This window comes from Ctenopharyngodon idella, chromosome 1 (genome assembly GCF_019924925.1).
Source record: "Ctenopharyngodon idella isolate HZGC_01 chromosome 1, HZGC01, whole genome shotgun sequence".
NCBI classification, from domain to species: Eukaryota; Metazoa; Chordata; class Actinopteri; order Cypriniformes; family Xenocyprididae; genus Ctenopharyngodon; species Ctenopharyngodon idella.
In genome coordinates, this window is record NC_067220.1 from 36,880,310 (window position 1) to 36,907,354 (window position 27,045).

Consider the following 27,045-nt stretch of genomic DNA (forward strand, 5'->3'; position numbering starts at 1 on the left):
TCATTTATCGTGTGAGCAAAAACACACTGTTTTTGTGTGTGTCCCTTTAAATGCAAATGAGCTGCTGCTCCTGGACCTCTTTCCAGAAGAGGGCGGAGCTTTAACAGCTTGTGCTTCGGTTGCTCAACAACAACAAAGCTGGAGAATCTCATGCAGCCAAAATGATGATTGTCAGTAACAGTGTTCAGCCTTACATTGTTCAAACCGGAGTCAGACACTGATGGAGAGTCTCAGGAAGAAGTTACAACTTTTAGAATGCATCTGGACGTTTCTGAACGGTTAGTGGATAAATTTATGTAGTTGCTGTGGAGTTGATTCAACTCATCGACTAGCATATGCCGTCATGTTAATCTTGACCCTCGTTTGACCCTCGTTTGTGAAGCAGTACAGCGTAAAATGACCTTATGTTAACAACACTCTACTACAACAACTCTTCCTCTTTTTTAAAGCAGCCCAACATGGCCTCACCCCTTTGTTGCTGGTTCCTGGGGGCAGGGTTTATGTAAATTAGTCTAGACTAGTTTAGACAAAGGATTATGTTTGAAAACAGGAGGTCAGGATCTCTTTGAGTGCACAATGGTCTTACTCAGTGAGTTCAAATGAATGGGTTTACTTGCATCATCTTGATGATTCCTGACAACTCCTCCTGATCCTTCCCACTGATTTAAAGGATTAGTTCACTTTCAAATAAAATTTTCCTGATAATTTACTTACCCCCATGCCATACAAGATGTCCATGTCCTTCTTTCTTCAGTCGAAAAGAAATTAAGGTTTTTGATGAAACAAATGTTCGCCTTCCAAGTGCTTCCGCCAAAACCGTACTTTCGTATTCTTCAAAAAGCTTTCGCTGTATGTCCTACACCTTCCCTATTCAACTTATGGAAAAAAAATGTAACTGGCGCTGCGTTTGTTCCGTAAGTAGAATAGGGAAGGCATAGGACATACAGCGTAAGCTTTTTGAAGAATACGAAAGTACGGTTTTGGCGGAAGCACTTGGAAGGCGATCATTTGTTTATATAAAGCATATACATTTACATTTTTTTGAAAAATGACCGATCGTTTCGCTAGATAAGACCCTTATTCCTCGTCTGGTATCGTTTAAAGCCCTTTGAAGCTGCACTGAAACTGTAATTTTGACCTTCAACCATTTGGAGGCCATTGAAGTCCACTATAAGGAGAATAATCCTGGAATGTTTTCATCAAAAACCTTCATTTCTTTTCGACTGAAGAAAGAAAGACATGAACATCTTGGATGACATGGGGGTGAGTAAATTATCAGTAAAATTTTATTTGAAAGTGAACTAATCCTTTAAAGGAAAAGAAAAAATGATTACTCACAAACTTTTTTTTCTTTCAACAGAAGAATGCTAGTTCTTGAGAGCCTGTTGTTTATAATTACTAACTCTCTGGATGTGCAAACAAGTGTTTGGCAAACATGACTAGAGACAAAGTGGAAGAGATAGTGTTCAACCTCTAATGTACAAGGCTATGAGATATGCTGGCAGGAAAAGTTTGCACTAAGTTTAAACATTTACAGCATTAGCAAGAACATTAATCTGGGAAAACAGAAACCAAAGGGGGAAAAAAAACAACACTCAAGGCTCTCTTTCTTCCCATTGTTGTTGTCATTCTACATGAACTCTAACGGTGTGACCCTGATCCATTAGCACATCTTTCAACCCTACAAACTTCTCATGACTATCTCATGGACATTCCAGATCAATCTGGCCTCCATCCCAGAGACCTGGAGGGGGTTCAGGCCGACCAACCGCCAAGAAAAGTGGCCATACGATACCTCCAGGTGGGGCCAAGAGCCAGACTGTAGATTTACAGGGAGAGGGGAATGTCAGAAGAGGAAACCAGGGGATCTTAAGGACAAAGACTAAAGGAGGAGTTCTACATCAAAGAGGAAGAGTGTATCAGAAAAGACAAGAAGGATAAAACAGACCTTAACATTTTGATCGTGAGCATATGAAAGCATTCACGTTTGCAGGCAACCCTGCGTGTTTGTGGTTTATGTATACACAAGCATTTGCCCATAAATACCACATGGTAAGCCAATTAGCTTTTGTGTGTGTGTGTGTGTGTATGTGTGTGTGTGTATAAAGGACAGAGCGATAACTATAAAGATAACTATAATTCTATTAGCATCCAAACCAATGCATGATATCGTTCTGTTTATTATAAGCATGCCGTCTGCCGCTTTAAGTGCTTGCACTCTTTAAAGTCTGGTAGATTCTGTTTGGCTGTCAATGTTTTTATTGTTCATCAGCTGGAAAAAGCTGGACTCTGCTATTCTATTAAATTTAGAACGATTTTTAAAACTATTATTATCCTTGGTGTAAACAGGCCTTAAGGTACTCACCACTTTCACTCTTCTCGATCACGTCCACCGTCTCTCCAGCCTTCAGACTGATCTCCGAGTTCTCCTGCCGCTCGTAGTTGGCCACCACCACGTACTGCTCCAGCACCATGGGCTCACTGCTGTCCAGTCCTGCCGGCGAGGGGAAGAAACAGGCTGTCAGCCACCGTCCCGCCATCCCTGCACCTCCCCCGCCAACCCTGCCCTGCCAGCGACCTCCGGCTTGACCCCTGTACACTGCCATCCGCTCTCCACAGCCTAACGCAACTCAAACTCCTGCTGACTGTGCATGCTCCACAACGACGGGCCATTTAGACGAACCTTCGCCCTCGCTGGACGCGCATTTGAATGGGAGGAAAGAACGATTACGAAAAAGTAAGGCGAGGTAAATTTCCTTCAGGGATTCGAGAGCTCGGTAGGGACTTTGTGATGCTGGGTCTCCATAATACAGTGAAGGTTTTCGGGAGGAAACAGGGAGGGATGTTAGGAAGGGAAAAGAGACTGGGAGAGAGCTGTTTATGGTAGGGGACGTGACTCGCGAGTGGAGGAATAGAAAGTTTTTCTTCAACAGATGAGCAAGATCAGGCCTCCCTCCCTCCCTCCTGCCCTCCCTTTCTCGTTTTTCACTCTAATTCTCTCTCTTTCTCCGTCACTCCTCCCATCTGGCTGAAATGGGGAGAGAGAAAAAAAACGCCAATCAGGGTAGACTGCTCTCCAAGCCTTAAATAGAAACATATGAGTGGGCCGAGTAAAGAGAGAGAAGCTGTGTTTATGTGAAACGCAAGAAGAAAGCATTTCAGCTGGGGTTAAGCCACACTCTCTTTCTCTATCCTTCTCTCTTTCTTTTGTATTTCCTCTGACAATCTCTTTTACCTGTTCTTATTCATCAATGACTTAAAGGGATATTTCAGCCAAAAATTAAAATGCTGTAATTATTTAGTCAGCCTTATGTTGTCCTAAACCTGTATGACTTCCTTCCAGTGGCCCTATCACATGATCATATGTGCAAATCAGTAGAATGGAGAAGTAGAATTTTCACAGTACTAAAGCATAAATTACATCCTACATACACTACTGTTCAAATCCCTATTTCAAATAATTTCTGTTTGAATTTTCTATTTATAATAGAATCCTAAAAAATATGTATCATGGTATTAGAATGATTTCTGAAGGATCATGTGACAGTGAAGACTGGAGTAATGATGCTGAAAATTCAGCTTTGATATCATACAATAAATTAAATTTTAAAATATATTAAAACAGAAAACAGTTATTTTAAATTGTAATAATATTTCACAATATTACTGTTTTCACTGTAAGACTTATTTTATTTTTAAAAAATGTACTGGCCCCCAAACTTTTCAGTGGTAGTGTATTTTTTTTAATTGAATATCCTGTTTAACTCAGAAAAACATGACAGCAATAAAATGGGCTGAAAATGCTGTTTCATGTTTTAAAACTAAAATATCTAAAGTATAACACATCAAACGTTTCTGGCTTATGCATTCCAAAACTTTCTGCATATAGTTACTTAAACTTCAAATGATGAATTTGTACTTCTAAGAAGTAGTTTCTTCTGTAGTTTCTTTGTGCTTGAACTTCAAACACTGTGTGGTTGCTTCTGCCTGTTTTTCTCATGGTGTTGTCTTCTGGACACAAGAGGCTTTTAATAGGAAATTGTTAAAATATTCTTTAAAACATAAAATGTGCAATGCGTCTTTTTTTCCTTTAAAGGCCAAAGAGGTGGCGGGTGTTTTTGTTGTACCACTTTTTACACGTACTCAAAGTGTTATTAGCTGTAACACTAGTATAAATACATTTCTTTAGGACCACAGCAATGACATGGATTGTCCAATGCATGTAATACCATGGTATATGAATATGGCGATCATTCCGTACCATGGTAGTGACATAGTATTATTTTGTACAAGCAATAATTTGTTCATGCAGTCTTGGTGGATAAAGGATGGTCATTAATTCAGGGTGTATTAATAAATTCTTCCCAATTAATATTATTTAAAGGGTTAGTTCACCCAAAAATGAAAATTCTGTCATTAATTACTCACCCTCATGTCGTTCCACACCCATGAGACCTTCTTTCATCTTCAGAACACAAATTAAGATATTTTTGATAAAATCCGATGGCTCAGTGAGGAATGCATTGCCAGCAAGATAATTAACACTTTCAGATGCCCAGAAAGGTACTAAAGACGTATTATAACAGTTCATGTGAGTACAGTGGTTCAAACTTAATGTTATGAAGTGACGAGAATACTTTTTGTGCACCAAAAACAAAATAATGACTTTATTAAACAATATCTAGTGATGCTTCATGAAGCTTCAAAGCTTTACAAATCTTTTGTTTCGAATCAGTGGTCAGAGCGTGTATCAAACTGCCAAAGTCACGCCACCCAGTGGTGAACCATTGAAATTTCAAAACACTTATGACGTAACGAAGCCTCATTTACTGAAATCACGTGAGTTTGGCAGTTTGATACGTGCTCCGAACCACTGATTCAAACAAAAGATTCATAAAGCTTCGAAGCTTCATGAAGCGGTGTTTTGAAATCGCCCATCATTAGATATTGTTGAATAAAGTCGTTTTAGTTTTTTGTTACACAAAAAGTATTGTTGCTGCTGGCAAAGGCCTCACTGAGCCATCGGATTTTATGAAAAATATCTTAATTTGTGTTCCAAAGATGAACGAAGGTTTTACGGGTGTGGAACGACATGAGGGTGAGTAGTTAATGATATAATTTTCATTTTTGGGTGAACTAACCCTTTAAGTTGGATTGGACTGGTTAAATGAATTGGTTTTGAACCAAACAAATCTAGCATAAAATCAGGTCTTGTATTCATAGTCAGTGTCAAGCTGTCATGATGCCAAAAGCCTGTGTGTATTGCTAGTGCAATGTGTTTTAACACTCATAAGCTTTTAAATCAGGATTACTAGGGAATCCTTTGAGTTCAGTTGCTCAGTGCTGTTGATGCTGTGGGAGAGAAGAGAGAGAGCAGTGCAGGAGTTCTGTATCTTGTCACTAACATCATCAGTACGGAACAAGCTAATTAGCGCTGCCTCACACTTCATGGCGCCATGTCATGCTAACATGACAACATACTGCATTGCCCAACCGAATACTTGCGGGCGGCTGTGCCGAAGTCAACTGTGAAATATATTTCTGACAATTGTGCCAATGGCAGATATATTTCACTTCCATCTGACAGTCACCACAACACCACAAAGAACACAGTGCTAATTCCAAACTTTCCATTAGCATCCGTTTACTGTTACTCTAACCCCTAAAAGAAAATCCAACATAAACCGGTAGCTATGTTTTGGAGTATGATAACTGGTTTCTTGCTGGTCTAAACTGAACATTATATGGTTATTAGATGATAGACAATATTGGACTAGCAAAAAACAAGCTATATTAGCTCAAAATGGTTAAGCTGGGTTGACCAGCTAAAAAAAAACAAACAGATTTGACTAGCTAATGACTACCTGGGACACGTTAGAAAAACACTATTCTTAAGCTGGATTTTGACATGTTGATGTTTTTAGAAAGGACTTCAACAAGCAAATGCTATGTGTTATATAATCAGTGCGTTTTCTTAATTTTGCAGTAAATTGACCAATTATGTAGGGTGTGTGTGATGATCATGGTGAAAACACTCTCCACATGGGCTATAGCTCTGTGAGCATCAGCATTTATTTCTGAAAACAGAGTGCATTCTTTTATGAAATGTTTATTTGCAGGCCGTCGTCTGTAAGACTTCCCAGGAGAACGCTGAGAGGAGACCACAAGCTCTCATGTCATGTTTTACATCCTCCGTTTTCTCACTGAATGTCTTCTTCTGCACTGCTAGTCTTACAACACCTATTCTAAATATTTCGTCTTCTAGCATAAACTTTATAAGCCACATGTAAATCCACAGACCAAGAATGAGATCTTGCTCTTAAAAATAAAGGGTTTTACGTCCTGATGTTTTAGGAGAACATTTCAATCTTTTATGCCTCTTTAGCCAGTTAAATTCCCATAAAGCCATACCCATACACACACTAATTGCCTATTGAATGGACTTCTCTCTTATTAGAAGTTATCATTATATTAAATTCTAAATCTGCATCAGACTCACTGTTATATTGAAATTAAAATCATGTATTATGTTGCTATTCCTAACAAGGTAACCAGACAAATCTTGATTCATGGCGTTTTATTTCTTTGCCAAAATTTTGACTCACATTTGGCGCTTGACGGGTGTTAATTTTGGACTCTGGGAAAGAGCTGTTTTAGGAACCATTCTTGTAAAAACTGGAAAAATGACCACATTGAAGAGTTTCAAAAGGAAAAGTGACAGTGCATGCGCACATATAAAGCATTTACCTGAGGCCTCAGACTTGGTTGGACTGTCCTGAAGGCCATACATCCAAACTGAGGGCAGCGGGAAAGAGAGGAAAGGTAAAAGAGAGAGGAGAAAAGGTGCACAAATGTTAGTCAGAACAGAGTGGAAAAAGACACAACAGTTAGAACTGCATGTTTTACTCAAAGCTTCAAAATCCAGCCAAAAGTAACCATTTTTATAACTCACTTCCTCCAAATCTGTTCATAGGCCCTTAGCATTAGCTTTTAGATTAGAGTTATTCCTATGATGGGAAACTTTAAATAATTTAATTTATGTAAGCAATAAGGTACGAGAGGCTGTGCTGTATCGTGAAAAAGTCATGGCTGAAGGGCGTTGTTAGGTACGACGCGAAGCGGAGCGCCTGCAGCCCCTTCAGCCGTAACTTATTCACGATACAGTACTAGCCTTGAGTACCTTATTGCTTTTATAAAACGGTTACCACACAATACAAATATTAAAGCCAAAAATATGTAACAATGCAACTTTCATGAAGTAAACTCTTACTAAAAGCCTTCCTTCCGCCGGAAAAAATAGTCCCTGACCGTGAACAACAACAGAAGTTACATTATTACGCCATTAGATGGCAGCAAAGACTGTCTTTATGAGTGTGTCAGTCAGTAGCGAAGACTTTTACATTGAAAAGACTGAATTGTTGTGAACACGGAACAAGACGCAACTGACAAATGCTTTGACTAGCGCTGTCAGTCACGGGAAAACCCCTTAACTGTTAAAAGGACAAGATAATACATTGGACATTTAAACAGATGTTTTATTAGGAACATGGGACTGACCTGAAGGAAAATGCTAAATATGAATGCAGGTAATAAACTTATTCACTCGATCTCTTTCTCACAACACTCATCTACATAATACAGTAAGCTTCAATGAACAATATCAATTGAGTACAAACAGTTTACGTTGCTAAGAGTGATTGCTAAGGGTGTTGTGTAGTATATATAAGATATATATATATAAAAAAATATAAAAAATTCTATACTTCATAGAAAATGAAGCCTATTTTTAGGACCATTGAATTTTGTGGCAAGGTTATTTTCATCAAGCATTTTTATTAACTTTTTTATTATTTATTTTTGTTTTTATTTCCATCCACATTTTCACTGTTGCAATGTGAACAAATTTCAAGCTCATTACTGTAACACAGCAATGAGTATCAGGCTGTCAATGATTTTTTTTTTTTACTGCAATTTAGTGCAACAAATACCATTATATGTCACTTGAATGCATATTTTGTTCATTACAAATAGGCATCATTTTCTTTATGCAAAAAAAAAAAAAATTTCGAGGTCATATCCCGCTGCCTAACACATCTCAGCATCTTCTTAACTGGATTTGCCAAAAAAACCCATACTGTATAAATGGCAAATAGTGCAGTGAACACACAGCTTAACAGAGTTATTAAGCAAGGCGCCATCTGGTTACAATACCCATAAAGCATCACATGATGTGGAAAACAATGTGACTGTGTGTGTGTGCTCTGACAAATCTATTGCCTGAAAAGCAAGTATGTCTGAGTTTAAGGGTGTGAGGTCACAGCAGAGTTTCCTAATATCTCCTCTGTTATCACACACACACAGACCAACCTCCATCAGGAAATTAAATGTCACACGTCACTATCGGTAAAAAATATGAGAAGGCACCGGGGGAGACGTCTCGGCTGACAGGAACAATTACTTTGTTTTTATAACTTATTTCTTTTCAACACTTCAATGGATGCCCCGCAAAGGCCCTTGCATGCATGACACCAAAAAAATGAGGTGTAATTTAACCTGTGTAAACAATGAATGCACTCAAAACTGGCAGAATTCAAGACGTAGGTACTCGCCGTTGCCTTTTTACCCCACAGGACGAACCTCGCCCAATATCCCTCCACCCTTCCGTTCCATTCAACACCTCCGTCTCCTAATCCATTCATTCCTGACATTTCTTTCCTCCTACATTCTATTTGATTAACACAACAAATAAAAATGTAAAATTTGATCCATGCAGTTGTTAGCCTTTCATACACATATGGATTGTTTCCCACCCAAACCCTGATCTGAACGCTGAAAAATGGTATCAGCTTAACAGGCGAACTGGTGAATCACTCACAAAAAATGTCAAACAAATGCCATGGAAATATATTTTTCCCCTTTTGGCTTCAAAGAAGCACTAATAACTTCCAAAACTGTATCAGATCTAGGTGAAAAATCTTCTTCTATGTTAAATAAACATCAATGCGGCATCAATGTTGTTGGAAAAAATGAAAAAAAAAAAAAAAAAAAAAAAATACTATAGTTTTCAAATAATTGCAAAACTATAATTTCGTAAGGGTGTCAAAAGTACTAGTACATTAGGGGATTTCACACCAGAGGAACCTTTTAAAAATTCTTAGAACCAATGGTGGAAATACCCACTTTTTGGTGTGTTCGTACCGCAGGAACTGGGAATGATTTTAGTTTTAGGAATGGCCCTTTTTGTTGGGGGGGGGACCAGAGTAGGGTCTAAACCAGCACTACAGGAAGTGTACGCTGATTGGCCGAACGAACGCGAAACACCCGCACACACCATAGCCTATATATTTAATCTACTAGCTAACTCTATGAAAATGAATAACAGTGATATATGGACATCTCAACCATTAAGCTAAGGAGAAAATCCAATGTGGCTTTGAGGGAACCAAGTGAAACATGACTATGTATTTCTGCTCAGCTAGCGACATTGTTGCATCAACCACACGACAAACGCTAATCCTTTTTCATATATTATAATATTAAGGTAGAATCACTGTAGTCACATGAACTGTTTTAAATATGTCTTTAATACCTTTCTGGATCTTGAGAGGTTCGGTGACATTGCTGGCAATAGAGGCCTCACTGAGCCATCGGATTTCATCAAAAATGTCTTAATTTGTGTTCTAAAGATGAACGAAGGCCTTATGAGTGTAGAACGACATGAGGGCGAGTAATTAATGACAGAATTTTCATTTTTGGGTGAACTAACCATTTAACTAAACAATATTAATGAAAAAGGGAGAAAATAAATCACTCATGCTCTTAATTTATTTATGCTCTTCATTTCTGACTGATCACTTTAAAATAATTATTTGGAAAAACTTTTTTTACTTAATACGAACATATGTTACATTCCATAGTATTTTGTTTAATACTTATACAATATACAATGATATATTAACTTTAAAAATTAAATATAAGAGTTGTTTTAATAGCATATTAGATGCTATTGAATATTGCTTTGGTATTGAAATTGGTGTTGAATATTGAATTTTGTCATGAAAATCCTTCCTACTTCCCAGCTCAGGGTTGATCTTGAGATCTGAAAAAACTTCATGGAGTTTGAATTAAACTGACTCAAGTGCCTTGGAGGTCAAATCATTAACAAATGCTCCACACCCCTGTGAACAGATCCGCCCCTTTAGTGAAGCTCTTCACATCTGACAGATATTAACTATCCACCTCTCTGACCCTTCCTTCACACAGAAACACTGAAACACTCACTGTTATGAATGTATTCTCAATCTCTCACACTCCCACCAATGACAAATAGACACACACAGCATCACTCACAGACACACACTAGCGATTAAGCTCAGGTCACTACTGGTAGAACCGAGGGAACGTCTGTTTTGGTTTCTCTCACTGTAATTTACGTCTCTTTCCTGACCCCAAATGGTCGACCTCCCTCCATTACAGGAAACATATATGTCTTTCTTACTTTTGTGTGGAAGGAACTGTGTTTCACCCATGCTATAGTATTACAATAAACATGTCTGAAGAAAAATACAAAACTTGTGCATTATGGACATCCTTGAAAGAGTCTTCAATCTGTGTGGTTTTAGACATCTCTTGGCATGAGCATTCCCTACAGCACACTGGAGATATTTTGGGCGCTAAAGATGGTTATGTTGATTAGAATATTTTGAAATGATCCAGTTGTTGGCTATGAAAGCTCAGCATGTATAACTGCAAAATCAAGAAAATATCAACAAACTAAAATCAAACCATATGCTGTCCAAATGTGTTTTGGCAGAGAGGTCACATGAGAGAGAAAAGACTGCACACTTCAAAAAACAAAACACATGCTAAACAACACAAATCTATATATATATATATATACACAGTCAAACTAAAAATTATTCAGACACTAGATATCATTTTTTATATTTTTTTACTAGTGGGTGCAGGACACTATAGTTCATTTATGTAAATGAGGATAGCAAAATAAAGTAAACTGTGACATATTATACCCAAAAATTCTTCATACAGTGGACTACCAGTAAAACTGATAAAAATTTGGAACCAAAAATTATTCAGACACTTTGACCTGACCATGTTTTGCTCAAGTGTTATCTGACATAATTAAGATCTTTTTTTTTTCTGACACAGTTTAACTCTGAGATCTTGTCATATTTTATTACCATTTTTTTAAACTATAGTGAATAAACTGTATTAATGAATGATTCAAGGTGTCTGAATAAATTTTGGTTTGACTGTATATATACACACACACACACACACACACACACACACACATAATGCCAACCAACACCTTCATGCCACTGAAAATTCAGCTTTTCTATCATTTATAATTTTCACAGTAACACACAATTCTATCATTTTTACAATAATTCCATTAATTTCTAAAAACAAACCAACTCCATCAAACAGCCAAACATGCCTAGAACAAATTTAAATGAAACATCCTGTCATTTTCCAGTAGCTAACATCTCTAAGTGGTCAATCTACATTCATTAAACATCATTAACAAGGACTTTTTAACCATAAAACCACACTGACCTATTTAAGCCCATTCCTTTCAATAGAAGTAGAACAGACAAACATACACCGCACATACATACGCAAGCACGGCCTTTCCTCACAAACTAAAACTATCCCTCCTCCCCTAAAACTCCCATCTGTTCCGCACGCCTCTCTCTCGTTCTCTCTCCGTATGGCCCCTCCACTCCTCCACAGAGCCCTGAGTCTTGTGTAAACAAGCTTAGCTAGTCCGACGTCACACTGAACCCACTCTGCCACGTAAACCAGGGCCTGACTGACTGACCCCATTCCAGCAGAACCCCACAATCCAGCCTCCGTTTTTCCTTCTCCACATCTGACTCTCACACGAGGAGCAGAATGTGGGGAACGACAAGTAATGCGTGTCCTTTCCTCACAGTGGAAGAAGTGCCCATAAGGGAAGACATCTGAACAATCTAAGAGGAGTGTGTGTAAAAACATCCTGGTACCTGCATGGGGTGCTGTAACCTAGTGGTTAAAGCTCAACCCAAAAGTTCAAATTCACAAAGTTATGATCTGTGAACTATCACAACTGGGTCTTTAAGATATTTAACCTTAGGCTAACCTCCAGGGGGATTGGATTAATAAACTATAAGATTCTTTGAACAAAAGTTGCAGCTAAATGACAAATGGGCAGAAAAACTATCGCAACCCTATTATATAAGAGACACTATCATTCTGAGTAAAAGAAGACTTGTGTTAAGCAACGTGTAAAGAAAAAAAAAAATATTTAAAAAAAAATTATAAAATAAATTTCTCAGTTTTGATGATCATCTCTTCCTCTTTACTATTAGTTATAGCCAGGGCTTGACATTAACTTTTTAGCTCACCAGCCACTGTGGCTAGCTTCCAAAGTTACTAGCCACTCAGCATTTTCACTGGCCACAATTTTTACATTGATATCATGGGGAAAAACTATAGATATTTTTCATATTATCTCATAATTTGACAGCAGATATATTAGGCTGCTGTCACTTTAAGACCTGACACACGGATCCATTATGCTGTTACACATGCGTTTTCTTTCTGAACTGTTTAAATTTACTTAAAACTGACTGTGTTTACGTGAATACTCACCAAGACCGCATTTTGACATTATTTTGTGTATATTTGACTGTTTAAGCGCAATAAGCAGTGAAAAAGAACTTAATTCAGTACTGAGAGGCGGTTTTATGTGAGTGCGTCTTGGGTGTGAGCACAAAATCTGCGGGAATGAGTAAAATTATGTACAATACATGTAATCCCATGCTGAAATTTAAGCTCTGTAACACCAACAATATTCATCCAGAGCAAATGAAACGAGTGAGTCAACTCGCTGTTGGAGAGATGAGAGAGCGAGAAAGTGCAGCTGGTATCTATTGTGTGGAAAATGAGCATTTCAGATCGATATGTATTGAAAATCGATATTTTTGACAACATTACTTTGCACTTACTTTATTATTTTAAATGCCTTTTTAAAAATTACAACTGAAAAATGTATATAGTATACATAAAATTCAACCCGCCAAAGTGGTTAGTAGGAGTGACTGTGTTACACGCCACTGCTGAAATCCACCCGCATTTGGTGGGTTGGCGGGTGTTAATGTCAAGCCCTGGTTATAACACAAAAACATGAATGAACATCAGAGAGTATGTTGAAAGATACAGTCCAACTTAGTGAAATATACTGTATCATCTCTCATGTAATCACCAAATCAGTGTTTCAACCGCAGAAGAATATAAATAAAAATTTTAGGTAAGTCATAAGCACATACTTTTAAAGGAAAAAAAGAAGAGCATATCACTAAAGTCATTAAAAAATATATATTGTTAAATACACTATATTTCATATATCGTTATATTTTTACTTAATCTGTTATTGGTGTCTTAATTATCTAATGTATGTTCAAATAAATTCTATTTCTGTCAAGTTTTTTTTATGACAGTCCCCATTTAAATGACTATATCTTAACAATGGTTTGAAACACAATAAAACTCAATCAAAATGTCAAAATGACTGAAAATGTTGGAGCAGGTCACATATAAATTTTCTCTATCATGAGCCTTGAAAGATAGATCAGACGGTTTTGGTGCACTTTACCTAATCCTCAGGGTTTTGAACTTCTGAACAGGTGGTTTGTGTCTTCAGGCTGACATAAGAGCAGTTCTGAGAGGACAGTCTTCTAGCAGCATCAGGCAAAACTGATCCCTATTTGGGGCTTAAGTGTCTTAAACCCATCTGCTTGTCAAGATGGTCTGTCCCTACGGTAAACGGGACTAACAGGCCAAACTGAGCTCTTTAGGGTCTTAAAGAGTTATGTAACTCTTGATACTTTTTCTCAAATGTTGATGTGCTAAGTAAGGGGACTAAAAATCTTACAAAAAAACAGATAACAGATAATACTACCATAAAGTAGAAAGCATAAAAAAGTTTACAAAAAAAAAATTGCAAACCAAATAAAAAAAAAATGGACAAAAATCATCTTACAAAACACACAAACGCACACAAACAAGAAGAACATCATTAAAAAGCACCAACAAAAACCATCAATGAAGTCCTAAATTAAGAAGCATTAACAAAGCCTCAACAAAATCTGACAAAAAAAGGTTCTACTACTTATACATACAGGGTTCAGTTGGGTCTGTGATGTTTATTTATGTAAAGTCCCACAGCTATAGCGTAATGCTATTGAATTATGCTCTGTGTGAGTGATTACATTGTAATCATATACTGTTAAAGGGCACCTCAGTGGGAAACAAGGCCCCTGTCTTCCTGCCACCATAAAGCAATGAAAGTTTACTTGCGACCTCTCTCTTTAAACTGTTTACCTAAGCCTACAAGGAAACCCTTCTTTAGTTTGTTAGTCTCTCTAGCAATATCAAAGTTTGCCTCATGATACACATCATTTCAGCTTGATTATATGCATTTGTCATCAATTCTGTAAAAGCAAATGCTTAGATGTCTTCCTGCACAGGCCCCATTTCCATTGCAAGGAGAAGATATGCTTTACTTGCACTTTCATAAAGCATAAGCAGACTGTCACTACTTAAGAAATGAGGTACATACAGTCAATGAGAGCCATGCTATATTGTGAATACAGCCATTAATATATACAAATGAATAGAGGGTAAATATATATGCGAACTGTTATCGCGATTTCAAAATAAAAGACCCTCCCAAACCCTCGCTCTGAGTTTGCATGTCCACACATTCTTGTTCAAGAAATCATAGTGGCTGTACCATTTCTATCATAAATAAGCGGCCAAATATTGCAGATTAAGTTAACATTTGAATTAAATGTTGTTTGGCCAATATTAAACAAGGATTTGATCTGCTGTAAAGTGTAACAACACTAGGCCATTGTCGCCCTCTGCAGGCATTTGTTATAATAGGTAATGTATATAAGTTGATTATTTATATTATGTATTTTATATTATGTATTTGAACAGTGTTGTTCTTTAAAACCATATGATTACTTGCTTTTGATACTTTATTTGAACCAAAAATTATTGCCTCATTGTTATTATATATGTATTTTAAGTCATTTTAAAGCTATTGTTTGCTTAGATCAGTGGTTCCCAAACTTTTTAGCGTGGAGTACCCCCTGAAGGGATTACCATCCTTCTGCGTACCCCCTCTCTTCCACTTAGACTGCAGTCACACCTTTACCATTAAGGGACAATATTTGCCCCCCTAAACTGATTTTCCAGTGCTTATTTTTATCTAACTTTATAAAATAAATAATGTTTTAAATAAAAATGTTCAATAGAGAAATATGCTATGATGGTAAAACTAAGTAAAACGTTTAAATATTAAACTAAAACCGCCAGTAAGTCACTGTTTTTATGAGTGAGTCATCGAGTCATTCATTCAGTAACGAAGCAAGTGGCTGTAAATGAATCATTGACTCTCACGATTCGTTCAAAGCCGCAGAATTGTTCGCTAAACACAGACGTGTTGTAGTTCTGCTGTGGTTTTCATTAGAACTATTATTTCATTGCAAAATAGAGTAAATACTGACAGTACTGTGTTTAAAAGTGAAAGTTTGAGTCTTAAATCGAAAATTAATCCACTATCTGTGTCTATTTGTTCTTTATGCAAGTAAGTGCTAAATCCCCACTTTTACAAAGGTGCATTGTCGAGAACGGCAGTAATTTAGCGCGATTTAAGGCAGCAGACTGCACGCAATCTATCATATTAGCTGCTTGTGTGGATACAGTAATTTTTGACTGCAAATGATGAGGTAATTTGATTAAATATACTGGATTTACGGCATTTTGGCAGTTAGAAAAACATGCTCGTTTTTAATATTATTTTAAGGTAGAATTAAATGAACTACTCAGCATTTTGTTCACGTACCCCCTTTTGTCACCTCACGTACCCCAGTTTGGGAACCACTGGCTTAGATCTATTTTTATTACCATAAAAAAAATCTGATTACTCGATTAATTGTCAAAATAATCGACCGATTACTTGATTACGAAAATAATCGTTAGTGACAGCCCTAGCGATATTGCTTTTATATAATAATTCAATAAACAGGAAGTTAATATTGAGCAACTTACATACAATATTGCCAGTTACATTGTTCTTTTGAGTACTGTGAATTTGGACAGACATACCTCTTTTGTCACATATTGTCCCTAATTATTAAATAGGGAAGTATGCGATTTCAGATGCAGCCATTCACTTGTTTTGCTCCTAAAAGAATCAGCGATTTGACTGAATGAGTTGAACGAGTTAGTTTAATGACTCCGTGAAGGACAGTTACTTGTAGCCGCCTATTGACGTAATAATGTATCCTGCAGAAAGTCACTGAAAATCCCCCTCCACTAATGCATCAGACTGGAGGACCAGTACTAAATATAAATATAAATGGATCTGAATTGATGAGAAAAGCTTTAAAGAAGTAATGTTTTCATAATCAATCATTGCCCATCTGTAATGAAAACAATGCTTCTCAACACAATGTGGGAGCTCTGGTGGACGGGACTGCCAGGGGATGTACAAAGCCCACGCCTGGAACAAGTTTGTTTTTGATAATGACACTTCCCAGCTGCAGTTTCCACCTGCTAAACCCTCAGAGATAATTAATTAGGTTGGAACCAAAGGGCCAGACGTTCAAACTGACAGAAAGATGGGGACAAATTGAAACCACAGATCTCTAAACATAAAACTAAATTACAAATTTCCAAACATACAAAATACATACTTGAATAATTAGTATAACATCTTCAGGATGTTATTCACATGTAGCTAATGATTACTGATGTCTGACAGATACACATCCAGTGGTCATCTTAAAAACAGAATGGAAAAGAGGATGATGTTGATGCGAATTCCAGTGATCCAAAAGTCTAATGAAAAGTGGTTACATATGATTTATTGTCAAATGAGATGTGGAGAGGAAAAAAAAAAAAAAGCAACAGCTGGAATTGCTTATTACATCACTTCAGCTGCTGATCAAATTTTAAGCCAAATGTTAGTAATTGTCAAATATTGTGAGAGCAAATAAATGTGAATTAACAAACAGACAGCAAACAGATAATAAACGGAAAGACAAATATTTGAAAAAGACACTGCAGACCTTATAAATAATGCAAACGGGTCAAAATAATTGTACGTTTCTTAAGAATAACTATTTAGTCTAAAAAATCAACACCTACAAGTGGATGTTTGTCTGGATTAGGTTTTGCTTAGAATAAAATGATCCGACCTGAAAAGCTGAAATCACCATACCCAGGGATGTCTTTATGTCTTAAAATAATGTCTTAAAGGCACAGTATGTAAGTTTCACCACTAGAGGTCACTTATTCAAAACAATAACAAAGGCGTAGCTTATGACGCCGTGAATGAGCGTGGAATCAGGGAGTTGTCGTCTTCACCTCCACAGACGATGGAAAGCAATCTGACAGGACACAGGCAGAAATCATGTTCATGGATGAGCTAATGTAGTAAAGTTTTGTTAACGTTACTGTGGCTTGAAGCAGGCAGGGCCGAGAGCCGTGGGAGCGGAACGCTAATGAGAGACACCTGCGCGGCACACCGGTCTCGAGTCCCATGAAAGCACTCTGAAGATTTTAATTATGCTTAAATGCCGCAGTCGGCCATTGCCACTCCTTTCATTTTGTTGTTGGTTTATTTTAAGGTTTAAGTTACGTTTAACGTTTGTCGGTTCCCGCCTCATTCTACAGTGAACAGCTGCGTTTGATCACTTAAATTTACATTATTTCATCCTAATGAGACAGCCACAATGCTGTTAAAATTAAGAACAGTGTAACAACTGTTAAAATTGTGCAGCACTGTTTTACTTGGTCAAAACAATCATACTAAAATACATTTGAGTGTGCTGAAAGTTATGTTAATGTTACTCTACTTGTCGCACATTGCAGTAACCTATACTAGATTGATATTAGAATATCATGTTAATAAAAGTTGGATGACTTGTGTTGCTAAATGGCATGTAATTAATTTTAAATTATATTGTATGGCGGAGAAAATGCTCTATTACTACAAACAAAGCTCTTCTGCTATGTTAGCCAATTGATAGAATAGCATGGTCTCTGAGACATGGTACAAACTCGTGATGAATCAAGAAAACAAGAAATTCAAACAGTAAGACTGTGTTGAGCTATATCAATGTTTCGTTTTCTGTCATCTGTCGGTATGATATTACGGACAAAATGTCCCCACAAAGATGGCAATATTTGAAAGTTTTGAAAATTCACAAACCTTAATATCAGGGCCGGCCCGTGGCATAGGCGACATAGGCAGTTGCCTAGGGCGCACAAAACTTTTTTTTTCTCAGAAGAGCGCCCTCTTGTGACCATTGTGGGCTCCTACACCCATATATTAAGCAAATACTGACAATTAAGAATTTTAGTACTGATCGATCATCGAACTGAATAAAATAATGTTAGAATAAAATTCAATTGACATCAATGAGAAATCATAAGATTTGACAACATGTCATGTTGGACTAATTTAAACACTTTCTGTGTCATGACGTAATTATAATACATCATCATAATGCATTAATTATGCATGGCGCACGCAGTTAAAATAGTTTTGCCATTTATGTGCTCTGAAAGTATCATTTCTAAAAAATGAGTGAAAAAAAGAAAATGATCAGGGGCACAAGGCAGAAAGCGAAGAAAAAAAGAGCAATATAGAGGTAAGAATCACAAGTTAATCACTGTATTAGCCCGTGATGTTTATGCAGTATTTTAAAATAGCCTTTTTAGAACATTTTAACTGGCAACACTGACACTGTGGAACGTTTTTGCTTGAGTTAACTGCTTATTTCATTTTACTTTATTTTCTTTAAAATAAATGTAAGCTTCTGTAATGTTGTTTTAATTTCAGTTACATTACTGCTTGCTTTTAATTCACCAAAAAGTGCACTAAATGTTTGTTGCCTTCAGGCGTGTTCAGTTTTGAAACTGTTCTGTAATTCTGAAAGTATAGTTTTTTGCACTTTTTTGTCGATTTGCACTTTAATTTCTAATTTAATTTTTGTGTTATTCTTCAGGTGACTAAGTCAAATTTGTTTATTATAACAATTTATTTACTACTTATTTATTTTAACACTTATCAGTATGTTATGTTATGTTATAGTAAAGTTTTGAAAAATCTGCATTTTCTGATTTTTTCAATGGTGGGGGGGCACCAACAGTGCACCAACAGAGCCTGGGCCAGCCCTGCTTAATTTTGTAACTCCTTAAAATCCGGTCAAACATCATCTATAAACCTAAACTTGTCTCTAGAAGGCCTACTTTCCCTCATCACAAATGTACTGAAATGACCACAGTATAAGGCCATAACTCTGCCCTCCTTCTCAAAAATGACTAGAAATGACACTAGGCTGAACTGCATGCATGTGATTGTACATGTGCAGTTTACCTTCCAAACACATTCAGCTCTGAACATCAGTATCACATGAGTACTTTATTTTTTTCTCAAAACATGGGTTTAGGTGCTGCAACACAGAACCTGTGGAACATTTTATGTTAAAACCTTTCTTCTGTGTCAGTTTAATGTACATGAGATTTGAAAATGAAACTACTGATGTTCAAGATTCAAGGTTGAACCTTAAAAACAACTTTTTTCTAATTGAAATTATAGATACATATGGAAGCTTGTCAGAATTGTGAGATAAAAAGTTGCAAATGACTTTTAATTTTTTTAATCCGTAGCGGAAACAAGCTTCCATAGATACATGCTAAAAGGACAGAAAATAAAATTACATCTGGACTTATTTTAATACATCAAAACAAAAACTAAATCCAAATGGTGAATTTCAAATATTGTCAGAGCAAATGAATTTGTGTGTGCAAGCGGAAACCAAACATCAAAAACGGAAAATGTTTCTAAGGGATGTGTGTGGGAGAGACAACACGAACTCCAACGCACACTTCAATCCAAATGACATTAGTGTTCAACAGTGTGCGTGAGTGTGTGTGTGTGTGTGTGTGTGTGTGTGTGTGTGTGTGTGTGTGTGTGTGTCTGTGTGTGTGGATATGCATCCCAACTGCAGAACGGCTGTTCACTTACAAAACACACACACCCTAGCATGCTATGCAAAGGAAACTTGGTTTAATCCTTGTCATAAATCAGATCACTGTGCCTTAATATTATAATAACAGTCCGAAAAATAAGTATATATTATATATAAATATATATATATATATATATACACACACACACACACACACACACACACTCAGAAAAATACAATAAAATAAAATAAAAAAAATAGCACCAACTGCTAAGGTTACATGCTTTTTCTGTGCCTTCAGCTGGACAACTTGGCTGATACCACTTTGGCAACAGCGTGAAGTACAAATGCACATACTTTCATGTGGCTTTCCTCCAAAGTCCTGCCAGTTATTTCAAAACCTTTTACAGCTGACACTCCCAGAGCTTCACAAACCTCTGAGTCATGTCCAATTCTCTAAAGAAACTCGTTCGAAACCCTTTCCCTACCCTGAGCTGAGTGCAAAACAGCAAGTCATTCAATGCCGCAATAGCAGAGAGGGCATGCAGAGTTAGTGAGAGGGGCTGACTGGGTACTTAAACCCGGCAACAGGTTTAACACTGAGAGGAGAGGTAAATAAAAAGGCTGTCTTACCTGACTTGCGTTTGGATCCATAATCCCTGTAAAAAAAGCAACAGCAGAGTGACATAGTAAGTCACAGTGAGACAATGTCCTGCAGCAGACAGCTGTCACACACACACATGCACACACACATACACACACACTAGAGATGAAGTGAGAGCAAGACGTGTGCCAGGGCAGGGAGCAAGTCTGTGTTAAGATCGAAGGGGCCAGCTGCTATCGCCTCAACATCTGATCATGTGACCCAAACAGAACCATGGCTCTTTCTCTATCCCCCCCCCATCCTACAGCTCTGGGATAAAGAGGGCGGATCTCTTAACACGCCCTGATTAATAGATCAGAATGACACCCGGCCCATGTATGACGCCTATCCATCAGTGAAAAATCATGTTAAACTGTGACGAGGAATGAGATCTATTTATGGAAAATGAAGCCAATGTGGCAAACAATAAAATTTAGGAAATGTGCAGACGCATACAGTACAGTTACATCCTGACAGACACACACAAATTGGAAAGATGAATTATGAGACAGAAGTACAAATACAATAACTATATTTTTATATTTTCTAAAGAAGGGAGTGGTACTTGCAAACCTCTGCACCATAATGTTAGAGTTGGCCTGAGCATTTCATATAGGCAGTTTCTAAGTGGTTGCTCTCTCTATATTGTGGTTGTGTGCCAACGGTTAATAGCATCACTAATAACATCTATTCAATTCCACACCCATAAGACCTTCGTACATCTTCAGAACACAAACTAAGATATTTTTGTTAAAATCCAATGGCTCAGTGATGCCTCCATTGCTAGCAAGACAATTAACACTTTCAGTGCTCAGAAAGCTACTAAAGACGTATTTAAAACAGTTCATGTGACTACAGTGGTTCAACCTTAATGTTATGAAGCAACGAAAATACTTTTTGTGCGCCAAAAAAAACCCCAAAATAATGACTTTATTCAACAATATCTATTCAAAACGATTCAAAACACTGCTTCATGAAGCTTTGAAGCTTTATGAATCTTTTGTTTTGAATCAGTGGTTCAGAGCATGTATCAAACTGCCAAAGTCACGCCCCCCAGTGGTGAACCATTGAAAGTTTGATACACGCTCCGAACCACTGATTTGAAACAAAAGTTTTTGTAAAGCTTCGAAGCTTCATGAAGCAGTGTATTGAAATCGCCCATCACTAGATATTGTTTAATAAAGTCGTTATTTTGTTTTTTTGGCGCACAAAAAATATTCTTGTCGCTTCATAACATTAAGGTTAAACCACTGTAGTCACATGAACTGTTTTAAATATGTCTTTAGTAGCTTTCTGGGCATTGAAAGTGTTAATTATCTTACTGTCAATGGAGGCCTCACTGAGCCATCGGATTTTATCAAAAATATCTTAATTTGTGTTCCGAAGATGAACAAAGGTCTTACGGGTTTGGAACGACATGAGGGTGAGCAATTAATGACAGAATTTTCATTTTTGGGTGAACTAACCATTTAACAAGTTAAAATAATTTCACACAAATAAATTAATGAAGCACGGGAAATTGCATCAAAAATGTAATTTATGTCACGCAGTTAGATGATTTTGGAAGTCAGGAGTTTATCACACTGAGCATCTACAGTGGCGCAAGCAGCTGTAACCCTGGTAGGCAGAAAGTTCTATTCTAACCAGATTCTGCTTCTCTGTTTGTGATTAGATGATTTTAAGCCGATAAACTCCAGGAAAGTTTTCAGTCCAATGAATTAGTAAGCAAAATCATTCAAACAATCAGTCAGAGATGGTAAAGAGAATAGAGACTCACGTTGTGTTTTCAGTGAATTTTTCATTCCAGTGTGTGCTTCACTTTAAAACATGAGCTCTGTCATATTCTATGATTTCTGAAGAGCGCAAACATCCCACCGCTGTATGGCCAGATGATACGAAAACTACATTCCTTGGCTGAATAAAGCAAACCAGCATCTCGCTAATAATGTTTTGATGGATGAGGATTGCAACCAAGGTAAAGATGATTGCGGTGACATCCAGGAGTCATATGTTTTGATTTGTCATGTGAATGATGCTGTGTTTAGTAATTCTGAATGGATCCGTGGTCAGGTCAAAGCGGTTGGTTTGGGGCAGGCTTTCTCATTCCAGAGTTCAGCTTTACCCTAATCAAACACACCTGAACCAGCTAATTAAGCTTCTTGGGATTACTAGAAAGTAGAGTTGTCAAAAGTACCGACTTCGGTACCACGTCGGTACTGAAATTCTAAAAATGTGATGCTTTGAGCGCTGTTGAGTGGATTCGTAAACACCTCTGATTGGCCATTGTGTTCACACGCTCATCAGATATATGACTGGCTTCAATGATCAACGCTTCAAAAACGTCGTAAATAGTCATCAAAGATGCTCTTCACCGAATGCTTACACAGATACACACGGGAGCGCTTGAAAGCAGCCATCTATCGTGGACCAGTCATCTGATAGACGCCTGCTTTCAAACGCTCCCACTTTCAAAACGCTTTAAAATTCAAACGCTTCCGTGTAATTTCAAATTCTCCTGTGCGTTGATCATTGTAGCCAAATCATAGACATATCCGATGAGCGCGTCAACACAATGGCCAATCAGAGGTGTTTACGTATCCGCTCAACAGCACTCAAAGCGTCACATTTTTAAAATTTCAGTACCGACTGGTACCAAAGTCAACACTTTTGACAACTCTACTAGAATGCTACAGGCAGGTGAGTTTGATCAAGGTTAGAGCAAAACTCTGCAGGACAGTGGCCCTCAAAGTCCAGGGTTTTTTCTGGTTCCGTTCGGTATTGCAACTTGACTTGTCTAAACTGTAAACAAGTGCTGTTGCACTGTAGACATACTGTACACTGTGAATTCTGAAAAGTTTTATTCTGTAATGATTTTTTTTTTCATGGTGTGCATACATTTATGAATTATATGGACTAAAATGGCAATTATGAAGTTTGGTACATAATACAAACCATACTGTTAGTGGAAGTGGCTGATTTGACTAGTTGGATTTGAATAGATAGAATAGAGTTTTTTTACATGACATACATATTATGAAAATATGCCAAACTGTCTCTCTGATCACATTCATGCACATGCACACATTCATGGCTGGTATTTCCCTAAAAACCCCCTTAAGGACATTTGCTCTTATATCTACATTCCCCCCATCTAGTCCAAAATATGACAAGCTCTCCATCCTCTCATCTGTTTCTGCATCTCTTTCTTTTCATCCTTCTCTCGCTCAATCTCCTCCTTTGTGGCTCCCGTGGGAGAATGAATACTCTCTTTTTCAGATCAGCAGTATGAGGTCACTGCAAACCTTCTAGAATGAACTCCTTTGTAGCCGAATAGAGGCAGGACACTGTCCTAAATCAGAGTGATCTGCTATCTGTCTCGCATAAAAGGAAACTGCCACAATTAAGACGGATATAGGACATGACATTTATGAATATGTTCGAAACGAACAGTAGGAAAATTCCCAGTTTTAAGAGACTAAAGCATGCCAATATCTGTATTAAATATCATACTCAGTCTTAAACTTAAACGACTACCCTCCAATATATATATATATATATATATAAAAGTTTAGTTTCTGCAATTAACTCAGCATAAACTGCATAATAACATGAAAACACTGATGCAGCGTTTCATCACATATAACCAAAAACTAAAGTTTCAGGAAATGCACATCAAGCTTCATTTTAAAATATTGTTTTGCCATGGCAAAAATTCAGTAAACAGTCTCTGCCAAACCTCTTCTGACCAGTTGTTAACCTCTTAGGGCATATCTCAAAGTAAATACTTCACATTTATCGCTTGAGACCATTTAGCAGAGAAAGTGTTATTGGAAGTGACAGTTCACAGTTCCCTGCACTGGGCTGTCTGCAGGTAATATACGGCATCACTTGGGTCGCCACAAAGTTTTAGACAAAAAAACTACAGTTCTCAGCTTTATAACTCCCGGAGTCACTATTAAATGAAAGGCAGCGTATGATGACGGGTGAGGAAAGGCAGGAAATGGTAGATTGTGCTTATTGGGCACTGTTTGGTTCATTTGCTCTACCTGACCATATAAGTATTATATGTATTATTAAACGAGTGATGCATCACATTCTGTGGCTTCCTCTGTCATGTGACTTGGTGATATCTTCATACAGTCATCTCTGGCATTTGCTGTGGTATATTTAAATAACGGGCCTGTTCTGTGTTTGTCAAACTGATGGTGACCACCAGCACAGACACCAGTAAAGTCTGTGAATCATACAATGACTTTCGTAATATTTTGTTTTTAAACTTAAGTTAAAGGTCAATTTTGGTGTGAAATCTAATAACGCAACAATATCTAATAACGTTCTTAAAAATAAATTTTGTTTATTGGCATCTATGGTTCCATGAAGAACCTTGAATGTTAAAGTTTCTTCATCGTGAAGCCATAGAAGAACCATTTTGAGTTCTTTAAAGAACCTTTCAGTGAACAGTTCTTAAAAGAACCATAAACTAAATAATCTTTTTTTTTCACTATAAAGAACCTTTTGTGCAATGGAAAGTGCCATGGATGTCAAGGTGATGATACACAGGTCAACTTTTTGAGCAATGTTGCCGAGCGATGTTGCTTGCGCACTTTCCCCTTGAGAATGGGCAACAAATTTTGATCTAAAGTATCCAGATAGAAATTTGTTGCCCATTTCAATGGGAAAGTGCCTTTAAAGGTTGTTCATGGAAGCATAGATGCCAATAAAGAACCTTAATTTTTAAGAACAGTATTAAATATCATACTTTCCATTGCGCATGCTTTATAGTTAAAGGTTCTTCAGATCATTAAAATATTCTTCACACTAAAGCCGCGGTCACACTAGTGTAAACATGTAAAATTTCTTTGGATGCTGTAACGGTCGTGATATGACGTCACGGTCTACTGCATCTTTATTATAAACATGAATTCAACACATAACTTAAAGTAATACATTCAAAATGTAAAAATATAGAACCTACTCGACTTTACTGGCAAAATATCATTCTTTTAATTCATCCAAGAGGTCATGCCATGATGAATCAATCTACTGGTCGCACGTCTTCACGTGATGCGAATTCACAGGTCAGAGTTCACCAAACTTGAACTTTGGAACGCAGCGAAATGCAAAATATTTTGCACGAGCTCGCATTCCGGTCTGATGCATTCGCATGCGTTTGAATGGAAGTCTATGGAACGAAAAGTGCAGTGTGACCGCACCTTAAGAAATAAAATGGTTCTTTTAAGAACAGTTCACTGAAAGGTTTTTGGGGAGCCCAACATGGTTCTTCTATAGCATTGCTGCAAAAAACCTTTTTGTAATAAAAAGAAAAAGTCTTCCCAAGCATTTGCTTTCTTCCCTTGGGGACTTCAGACCATAAACAGGTCGACAAATACACAATCACATACATTCACAGGGTACCTTGAGTTGCAAAGAAAAGAACGTTTATGAAGAATTGCGAGGCATCGACTTCATGCAGTGACGTTTTATGACTGTCAGAGAAGTGTGCTGGTTCTATAGCTCTGGAATACTCCTGTCCCAGAGAGTCCTAAACTGCAGGAACGCCATGCTTGCCTCAATTAGAAAAATTAAGCACAATATTTTTAAGACATTATAAAGAAAGAGCCCTTTACAGGGTAAGTGGAATAAAACCAGAACACTGATGATAAAAACGAACAAACAAATGTGCCAGTACTGGGCTTGGAGAAGTGCACTGCATCAGTGTGAATAAGAAATGATTAGAATATCAGACTAAAGTAAAGGAATTTGAAAATAAAGTTCAGTAAAACACATATGGAAGTAGAGTAGAGACTAACAGTACTGTTTGCTGGACAGATACACTAGTATTTTTTAGAATGTTGCTATATGGTTGCTAGGGTATTTGTAGGATGTTACTAGAGTGTTCTGAATGGTTTTTTAATGGTTGCTAGGATAAAAAAACTCTTTTCTATGACATCTCCCTCACTGTGCATTTACAGGAGTGCTGGAGATTAAAGGTGGGAATTAGATTGAGGAAAAACTCTGAAAGACAAAGAAAGCAACAGTGAGGTGTGTGTACTGGCCTGAGCATCTGCAAGGCATTAGAAGCGCTGAGGGGAGGACAGTCTCATGAGGTGAGATCAGGATGGGGAGGAGGACACGAGGTGTGGAGAGGAGGGAAACATTAGCCAATGACCTCTGACTCTCCATTCTTACACAGTACTGGAAGGAAGGAAGGAAGGAAGGAATGAAGGAAAAGGTAGCTAGGGTGCTTTAGGTGGATGGTTGGATGGATGGATGGTTTCTATGCAGATTCTAAAGTGTTGTGAGTGGGTTTAACATGTTGCTATGCAGTTGCTAGGGTGTTGCTAT

General features: G+C 37.4%; 1 protein-coding gene across 10 annotated transcripts in view; it reads right to left on the reverse strand.

Moving 5' to 3' along the window:
* sh3pxd2aa (SH3 and PX domains 2Aa) overlaps window positions 1–27,045 on the reverse strand; it is a 123,970-nt gene that overhangs the window by 29,731 nt on the left and 67,194 nt on the right. For 4 of the 10 annotated variants that reach the window (XM_051896382.1, XM_051893098.1, XM_051898837.1 and 1 more), the window contains exons 6-8: window positions 20,691–20,716; window positions 6,748–6,795; window positions 2,366–2,494 (exon numbers count right to left, since the gene is read on the reverse strand). In XM_051896382.1, coding sequence (XP_051752342.1) covers window positions 2,366–2,494; window positions 6,748–6,795; window positions 20,691–20,716 — 203 coding nt within the window. Of the gene's footprint in view, window positions 1–2,365; window positions 2,495–6,747; window positions 6,796–20,690; window positions 20,761–27,045 lie in introns of those variants that run through there. The other 6 variants (XM_051897235.1, XM_051894766.1, XM_051895599.1 and 3 more) reach the window with 3 other exon arrangements.